General features: G+C 45.0%; 1 protein-coding gene across 1 annotated transcript; it reads left to right on the top strand.

The window, feature by feature from the left end:
- Positions 1 to 205: 205 nt before the first annotated feature.
- On the top strand, positions 206 to 4,250 carry LOC127339141 (receptor like protein 27-like). Its single transcript, XM_051365023.2, has 2 exons — positions 206 to 1,033; positions 2,059 to 4,250. The coding sequence occupies exons 1-2, from the start codon at positions 217 to 219 to the stop codon at positions 3,933 to 3,935; spliced, it is 2,694 nt and encodes an 897-aa protein (XP_051220983.2). The 5' UTR covers positions 206 to 216; the 3' UTR covers positions 3,936 to 4,250.
- The last annotated feature ends 4,786 nt before the right edge of the window (positions 4,251 to 9,036 follow it).

The following is a 9,036-nucleotide window of genomic DNA, read 5'->3' as shown; positions in this document are numbered from 1 at the left end:
TCCCTCTCAACCCTCCACTCCCTAACTGTGATCAACCTCGAAGGCAACTTCCGTATATCTGCTGCTCCCTTTCCAGAGTTTTTCATGGATTTTCTCAATTTAAGTGTGCTCAACCTTGCTGGAACAAATATCCAAGGGCTGTTCCCTCGTAAGACCTTCAAATCAAAATCTCTACGCGTTCTTGATTTATCTGGGAATTGGGGTCTCTTAGGACATATGCCCAACTTCGCCAACACAAGCTCTTTAGAGGCAATGATGCTAGATGGGACCAGTTTCTATTTTGTAAAACCGAGCTCTTTTAGCAGTTTCAAGTATTTGAAAGTGTTAAGCCTTGATGTGAATTTTGTTCATGTGGAGCCTCAACCTTCACTCGGTATTATCAAGTCTATTCAGCATTTGGAACTCTCTCAGATGGACTCTACAAGAAATTTAGGGCCCATTTTTTCATGGATTGAAGACCTGCAAAATTTACGAAGCTTAAAACTCCACGGGGTTAACTTCGCAGAAACATCTTGGTCTTCAGTTGCCAAACTCAAGAGCTTGAGAAGCCTGGCAATCTCTGAGTGCAGCTTCACTAGGCCACTGCTATCAACTTTAGGTAATCTAGTAAATTTGAGAAGCTTGGAGATTTTCAATTGCATATTTGGCGGTCCAATACCATCTGCAATTGGCAACCTCACAAACTTGAGAAGTTTGAAAATCAATGGATGCAACTTTTTGGGGTCGATACCATCTTCAATTGGCAATCTGATGAGCCTGAGGAACTTGGAAATAAATTGTATTACCGAATATCTTGATATCCTTGTTGGCTCTTTTGGGCCAATACCAGCTACAGTTGGCAATCTTAGTAATTTGGAGAGTTTGGATATCAATTACTGCGGGTTTTCTGGGCCAATACCAGATGAAGTTGGATTACTCAAGAAGTTGACCGTTCTTCGAATTGGACAGTGTAGCCTCTCTGGACGCATACCAAATTCAATGGTTAACCTAACTCGCCTGATTGATCTAGATCTTTCATCTAATCTTTTCAGCGGTAAGATTGTATATCTTTACTCTTTTATGATTGATCTTTTAGATTTTTGTTCTTCTACATATGATATTCTACACTTTCAAGATAAGATATAACTCATCCATACATATTGCAAATGCCATATTTAACAACATCGCTTAGATGTATGCTATGTTTAACGGAGTTAAACATCCTTGTCTTTTGGGAATGGGTGTTCAGTGTCTTTGCTTACTGTGGTAGTATGCGATAGATGGATACTCCAGGAGGCAAATAATGTAACGAATGACACTAAGAAACACACATTTTCTGAATATATGGTGGGTATTTTCTGAACAGAGATACAACATAGTAGTAAGTAATAGAGGGAGTGCTACGTTGGATATTTTTCATGTCCTTAAAGAAGTAGTGCTCTCGGAGTTCATTATAAGAATATGACTTTATAAAAATGCGTCACATGTAGTTTATAGTCCTATTTCAAATTATGTCATAAAATATAATTCAATGTGGATTTTCGTAGGTTTCTGCTCAACTTATTTTATTACCTGCTGGAAAATAGCCACGGAAATAGTAAAATTTGGTTAGCCAAACAATATTATAGGCAAAAGCTAGTTGGGCAGGTAAGATGAAACATGAGGTGGAAGGAGAGATAACTGAGAGAGATGGGAAGATTCTATCTCGTGGAAAACACTACCAAATTATGAAAATTAAAGAGTGGTTTATTGATATTGTGGACTTCGTATGCGCCTTTCAGTGTAGCCAAATATCGGAGATTATATGTTACACACTCGTGACTCACATGTGGACATATATTCCCTAGTGAGTCAGTACAGCTTCTTCACCCTGTCGTCCATTGTCACCCTATCTTGTGACCAATCCATCCAAAACTTGGATCGCTGCCAGCCAATTTGCTTTTATTCTTTTCTTGAACTGAAGATTTGTTAATCTATGTGCATGCTCCTACATCTTGTAGTAGATGAGCTCTTGTGTCAGACATTTCATATGTGCAGGGGAACATCCACAGTAGATAACGTTCTTTACTCATTATGCAGGGGACCTTCCAACGTCTCTTTTTACTATTCCACCATTGCAACGCCTAGATATCCACTCCAACCAGCTCTCTGGTTCTTTACAAGACTTCAACGTAACTTCTTCACACATGGTGTATGTGGACTTAAGCATAAATCAGTTGACAGGAAATATTCCAGAGTCATTCTTTCAACTCAAAAGTTTGGCATATGTCGATATTGGCTGGAATAAGTTGGTAGGGGTGGTGGATCTTTCCTCATTTTGGAGGTTGGCAAGTGTCATTTATTTGTGTCTTTCCCACAACGATTTATCTGTCACGGACATGGATGGAGAAGGTAACAGCTCTCTGTCTACCTATCTCCCTCAAGTTACCAACTTAGGATTAGCAAGTTGCAATTTAACGAGATTTCCAAGTTCATTGGTGCATCTTAACCAAATGTCGTCGTTGGACCTGTCATGTAATAGAATCAGTGGAGCTATTCCAAAGTGGATATGGGCGACATGGAACCGTAGCCTTACATACTTGAATCTTTCACACAACATGCTCAGCACTATGCAACTTAATTCATATGTTCTCCCTTTCAATCGGTTGCATACTCTTGATCTCAGTTCCAATCAGCTTCAGGGGCAGATTCCAATGCCAAGCCCACCAGCAGTTTACTTGGATTACTCAAACAACACTTTCTCTTCAGTGCTTCCAAACTTCACCCTGTATCTTGGCTACGAGTTCAGAATTTCTAGAAACAACATTAGTGGACATATACCTGACTCAATTTGTGGTTCAGTTATCAGTATCCTTGACCTATCTTTTAACAACTTCAGTGGGCGGATACCTTCGTGTCTGATAGAAGATGGTCACGCAAGCGTGTTGAGTTTGCGGGATAATCAATTTGAAGGTGTGCTACCTAACAATATCAAAGATCAATGTAATCTCCACACATTAGACTTGAACAACAATAAGATCAAAGGGAAGCTTTCAATGACACTTACCAAGTGCTTGCAGCTTGGGTTCCTTGACATAGGAAATAATCGCATGGTAGGTACTTTCCCGTCATGGTTGGGGAAGCTTCCCATGCTTCGTGTCCTTGTCTTGAGATCCAACCGATTCTATGGCTCCATGGGTGGTTATCTTGACAGAGATGACAAATCTGGAGAATACTTCTCTAGCTTGCAGATTCTTGATCTTGCCTCGAACAATTTCTTTGGTAATTTGAGTTCACATTTGTTTGAGGGTTTGGAATCAATGATGACAAAGATGAACACTACAGGTCTTATTGTGACTTATGAAGGTGGATTTCATGGCCATCCATATCAAGATACTGTCACAATAGCGTATAAAAGCATCTATAGGACATTTGATAAGATCTTGACCACTTTAACAGCAATTGACCTGTCGAATAATTCATTTGATGGTGCCATTCCTGAATCACTTGGTAGACTTGTTTCCCTTCATGTATTGAACTTGTCAAGCAACGCCTTCACAGGTCATATTCCACATGAACTTGGCAGGATGACTCAGCTAGAATCACTAGACCTGTCTAGGAACCAGCTTTCTGGTGACATACCGGAGGAGTTAACAAATCTCAACTTTCTTGGTATCTTGAACTTGTGCAACAATCAGTTGGTGGGAAAGATACCTCGGTCAGGTCAATTTTCAACATTCCAAAACAGTTCATTTGAAGGCAATCTCGGGCTGTGTGGACCGCCATTATCCAACCCATGCAGCTTTTCCCCTGCTCCTCCAAGTGTAGCACATGTGGAGAAGTCATCTAATGTGGATGTCATGTTGTTTCTCTTCATCGGGTTGGGCTTCGGCACCGGATTCGCAGTGGCCATTCTGCTGAGATGTGGTCGGACCGACAAATGTTTGGTTAAATCCACAAGAGGTTTGCGGACCTGATCTGAATGCTGGAGAATGTTTCGAAGTATTGTATGCATGTGGGTTAATAATTAGCATCCGTGTACGATGTATGCAGTGCTTTAATGTACCAAGACAACCAAGACAACTACGCCTTACTTGTATATGTATTGTATGCTGTGAGATTGTAGGGCGTACATGTGCTAGCTTCTTGTGCCAAGGATTGGCCTACGATATTGTCTAGTATTTGTTTGGGTGGTGTGATTTTGTAGTTCGTGTTTCAGGGTCAAGTCTATCTGCTAGCCTTTATATTACTAAAGATTCTTGGTTCATTGTGAAAAAAGAGATACTACGATATTGTTTGGTCTATGATGTTTTCTTGTATTTGTATAAATGGTGTGATTTGCAGAGTTGCATGCAGTGAATTCCATAATTGTATTTGTATGCGCCGGTTTGTGAGACGGAGTTATGGGGAATTCCAGAATTGTACTTGACTCTACTGCATCTGGTCCGTCTATTTGATATAGCTTCAACTGGGGATTGCTTCCAAGTACTCCTTCAAAGCATGGTTTACTAGAATTGTGCTGCTTTCACTTCTGAAGTTCGTATGTTTATTCCTGGAACCATGGTTCTGTTTACAAAGAACTACTATATTCCTGGTTGTTTACAAAGAACATGTACCAGCTTGTTGTGCCAGCGTGATGCTGTAATTCTTTGTTCGTTTCACCTGAAAAACTAAGTGTTTTTTTGTTTCAGGTACTATTGTGGCGGATGAATCCTGTCGTATTTGGGAGCTGTTAATTACCTGGATCTATGCATCGGAACATCAACAGAAAAAAACTATTGTGATGGCCAGCGCCGAGAAGCTGCGAGTTGGGGGAATAGCCTCTGTTTCAAGTGGCTCAGGTTTGTGCCGCGATAGAAGATGATCCCTACCTCGTCCCGGCAAGAGCGCCTCCGGCTGGCTCACTCTGGGCTTTCACGTGGGCGTCAGCGCATCGGCACATGTGAAAATTAAGTGGCAAGTGCCCAGTAATAGTGCGTAGAAGGCCGTTCTGCCCGTTTCTACTGTTCGGGTCCCTTCGCCCGATCGTCCCTGAACTTTTGGAATTGAGGAGGGTCCTCGGCGGCGCAGAAGAATGGTGGGGCGATACAGTTAGCAGAGGGGCGCTGAGGGTGCAGTTTTGTCTAGGAGATAGCGGATTAGATATGATTGGAGCTTTTTGCGGCATTTTCTCCCAATACAGAGAAGCGATGCAGGAAAGACAAATGGCAGGCATAATGGCATGACCTTCGTATGACAATCCACTGGCTGATGCAGAACGACTTTCCGGGCCTCCAAATTCCGAAGCATCAATTTGAGTTTCATCTCCTAAGCAAGTGGGATCATCTACTCCATGGATATACTGTGCTCTAATAAATCACGGAGCTTGCATAAGACCGTGCAGCTTTCCCAACACAGAAGCAGCTGTCCTGTACAACATAGGACAAGGTCCTCCGACCAGTGATCAAGTGACTTGTAATTCTCACATTGCATTGCTAAAGTTTGCTCGATTTTCTGATCCCGAGTCCCTTCTATTGTACTGTAATAGAGCAATATTTCTCCCGATACATCTCAAGCCTCATATGGTACTTGTTGCTCCCCCTCATGAATACACATATATATATGAGTGTGTCTGTAGAGTGACATCTTACTAAACTGGCCCAGCCCCGATTCTCGAAATATGTATGCATTTCTTGGCTGGTATATTTATACACGTGAAGGATCGAAACAGATCAAAGCACGCATTCACTAATCGCGATACCATCATAATAATTATTGAATTTCACAACAACTCTACATGAATAATAAATACCAATGCTTTGTTGGCCTTGAATGTTGCATTGAAAACTAAGTGAGATTATGTATATTTATTTCGCAAAAAAAGATATTATGTCTATTTGAAGGGGAAAAAAGAGAAAGTCGGGAATCCAAACCGAAAAATGTGCATATGGAGACCGAAGCGTTTCCCTCCTCGCGTCGCTCCCTCGCGAGCGACACCAGGGGCAACTCTAACCCTAGCCCACTGAACCCTCGTCCTCCCCATCCCCCAACGCCGCCACCGGCGGGAGCCGCCAAAGCCCGGGCGTTGCCCGCGACGGCGGCCTCTCCTATACCCGGGTAGGTCTTCCCCAGGCGAGGCTGGCAGGAAGGCGACGGTGCACGGTGGCGGAGCTGCTCCACAGCTAGCGGCGGTGGATGGGGCTGGCTCAACTTGGTGTTGTCTAGCCGCGTTGTGGCGGCGCCGTAGCGGCGTGGTAGTGGTGGCCATGTTCCACTAGCCCAGATCTGGGTCCCGCGGGCTCCATCTAGGTCCAGGCGGGTTGGGTTGTCCTCACAGGTGCTAACCCCTAGAGTGGACCTGGTGGTGAGCGACAAAACATGAGGGTAGCGGCCACAGCGGCGTACTTGCGGCAGCGTGGCTACAATGACTTTACGGGTCCAAGATTGGCCCGGCCGGACCTGTGGGGCCTCGTGTGTCCCTGTTGCCGTGTCCGGTCGGCACCGACTGGTGGAGGTGGAGGACGTCCTCTAGGTGGTTGTGTCATTGCCACCCTCTGGTGTCAACCTTCCTACCTTCTCCGATTCGCAGGTCACACAATAGGTGACAAGGGATTAACTTATCTTTCCAACAAAATTGGTTTCATCTCAATCGGAGTTCGGGAGCATTTTCTATTTTAAATGGAGAAGGGCTGCTCTGACTCTGGCCGGCCTGCGGTCTGGCCGACCGGCCTTGGCACCGGATGGCCCGGCACCGACCGGCCCCTGGACCGGTGCCATCCGGGCGCCATCCAGTATCGCCGGCACCTTCGCCCGGTCACGGCCCGGCGCCCGGTCCGGTTTGGACCGAATGGTCCGGCCTCACTCTTGGTCGCGCCGGCTTCGTGGACCGGCCGCCCGGCGCTGACCGGCTCCTGCTCCGGCGCACGTTCCGGCTCCAGCCGGACGGTCCGGCCTGTGGCCCGGTTGGACCGGCCCCTGCGCCGGACGGCCCGGTCCCAGTCCCGGTTGACCGGCTCCCTCGACTGATGCTGAGCTGGTCACTTCCCCAACGGTTATATTTCCCCTTGGGCTATACATAGCCCTTCTTCCACCTTGGGTTGCATAAGTTCTTTCACTCTCTCTCCTCCATTGTTGACTTTGAAGAACTTGCCCTATCTCTTGATTCCCCCCATGATTCTTGCTCATTCTTGAGGGATCTAAGAGAGGAGATCTAGATCTACAATCCCCACCAATCCATTTCTCCTCTAAGTGAGGGGAACCCCTTGCATCTAGATCTTGGAGTCATTTGTTGATTTCCTCTTTGTTCTTCCTCTCTAATCTCATCCTAGCATTTGTTGCTTTGGTGGGATTTGAGTGTGAAGGATTTGAACACCTCTAGTGTTCTTGCTTTGCATCATTGTATAGTGTTGAGCTCTCCACCACGATTAGTTCGAGTGAGAGACCGTGAGCTTGTTACTCTTGGAGGGAGACCTCCTAGTTGGCTTGGCGGTTGGTGCTCCGGTGATCTCTTCAAGGAAGATTGTGAAGAGGCCCGGGCTTCTCCTTCGTGGAGCTTGTGAAGTGGTTTTGGAGCTTGCCATCTCCGGAGTGGAGGAAAAGCTAACCATAAGGAAAGGGTCATTATCCTTCGTGGGTTTGGCTCGGAGAATAGGGTGAGCCTTCGTGGCGTTGGGGAATCCTTCGTGGGACCTCCACTCCTCCAAACGTGACGTACCTTCTTGCAAAGGAAGGGAACACGGGAATACATCCTTGTCTCCGCGTGCCTCGGTTATTTCTATACCCGAGCTTACTTTCCTTGTGATAGCCATCGTGCTTGAAGTACATATATCTTGCTATCACTTGTGCTACATATATCTTGTGCCTATCTTGCTTAGCTCTAGTTGTTGTTGCACTTAGGTGAGCCTAACATATTTAGGGTTTGTGCTTGTAGAATAAACATAGTTTAATTCCGCATTCTTACAAGCCAAATCCGTAAGAGTTTTTAAACGCCTATTCACCCCCCCTCTAGGCGACATCTCGTCCTTTCATGTTTACACCCCATGCTATAATTGTATTAACCGGAAACATTAATACATGTGTGTTGTGTAAACAACCAGAGTCCCTAGTAAGCCTCTCGTTTAACTAGCTTGTTGATTAATAGATGATCATGGTTTCCTGATCATGAACATTGGATGTTATTAATAACAAGATCATATCATTAGGTGAATGATGTGATGGACACACACCCATAGTAAGCATAGCATAAGTTCAAGTCATTAAGTTCAACTTGCTATAAGCTTTCAATACATAGTAACCTAGTTCTTTGACCATGAGATCATGTAAATCACTTACATCGGATGGGTACTTTGATTACATCAAACGCCTCTGCGTAAATGGGTGGTTATAAAGATGGGATTGAGTATTCGGAAAGTATGAGTTGAGGCATATGGATCAAGAGTAGGATTTGTCCATCCCGATGACGGATAGATATACTCTGGGTCCTCTCGGTGAAATGTCGTCTAATTAGCTTGCAAGCATGTGACAAGGTCACAAGAGATGACATACCATGGTACGAGTAAAGAGTACTTGTCGGTAACGAGGTTGAACTAGGTATGGAGATACTGATGATCAAATTTCGGACAAGTAAAGTATCGTGTGACAAAGGGAATCGGTATCGTATGTTAATGGTTCAATCGATCACTGAGTTATCGCTGAATGTGTGGGAGCCATTATGGATCTCTAGGTCCCGCTATTGGTTATTGATCGGAGAGGAGTCCCGATCATGTCCGCATAGTTCACGAACCGTAGGGTGACGCGCTTAAGGTTCGATGTCGTATAAATAGATTCGGAATATGAGATGGAGACCGAATGTTGTTCGGAGTCTCGGATGGGATCCAGGACACCACGAGGAGGTCCGGAATGGTCCGGAGAATGAGATTCATATAAGGGAAGTTAATTTCTGGGGTTCGGAAAAGTTCGGGAATTTTCCGGTGGAAGACCGAGAAGTTTCTAGAACACTACTAGATATCCCCTTATTTCCGACGGTGACTATTTATAGCCGACGGCCCGTCGGTGAACATGGCAATAACCGATGGTGGAAGTCATGCCCGACGGTTATCG

The sequence above is a fragment of the Lolium perenne genome, chromosome 3 (genome assembly GCF_019359855.2).
Source record: "Lolium perenne isolate Kyuss_39 chromosome 3, Kyuss_2.0, whole genome shotgun sequence".
NCBI lineage: Eukaryota > Viridiplantae > Streptophyta > Magnoliopsida > Poales > Poaceae > Lolium > Lolium perenne.
This window is presented reverse-complemented; position numbering and strand designations above follow the sequence as displayed.

What these genes read in the sequence shown, in the direction of transcription:
- LOC127339141 (XM_051365023.2), top strand. Translation starts at nt 217, where the DNA reads ATGCCCAACTTCGCCAACACAAGCTCTTTAGAGGCAATGATGCTAGAT. An exon ending in TTCATCTAATCTTTTCAGCG is followed by an intron (nt 1,034 to 2,058) that starts GTAAGATTGTAT and finishes CTCATTATGCAG; the next exon opens with GGGACCTTCCAACGTCTCTT.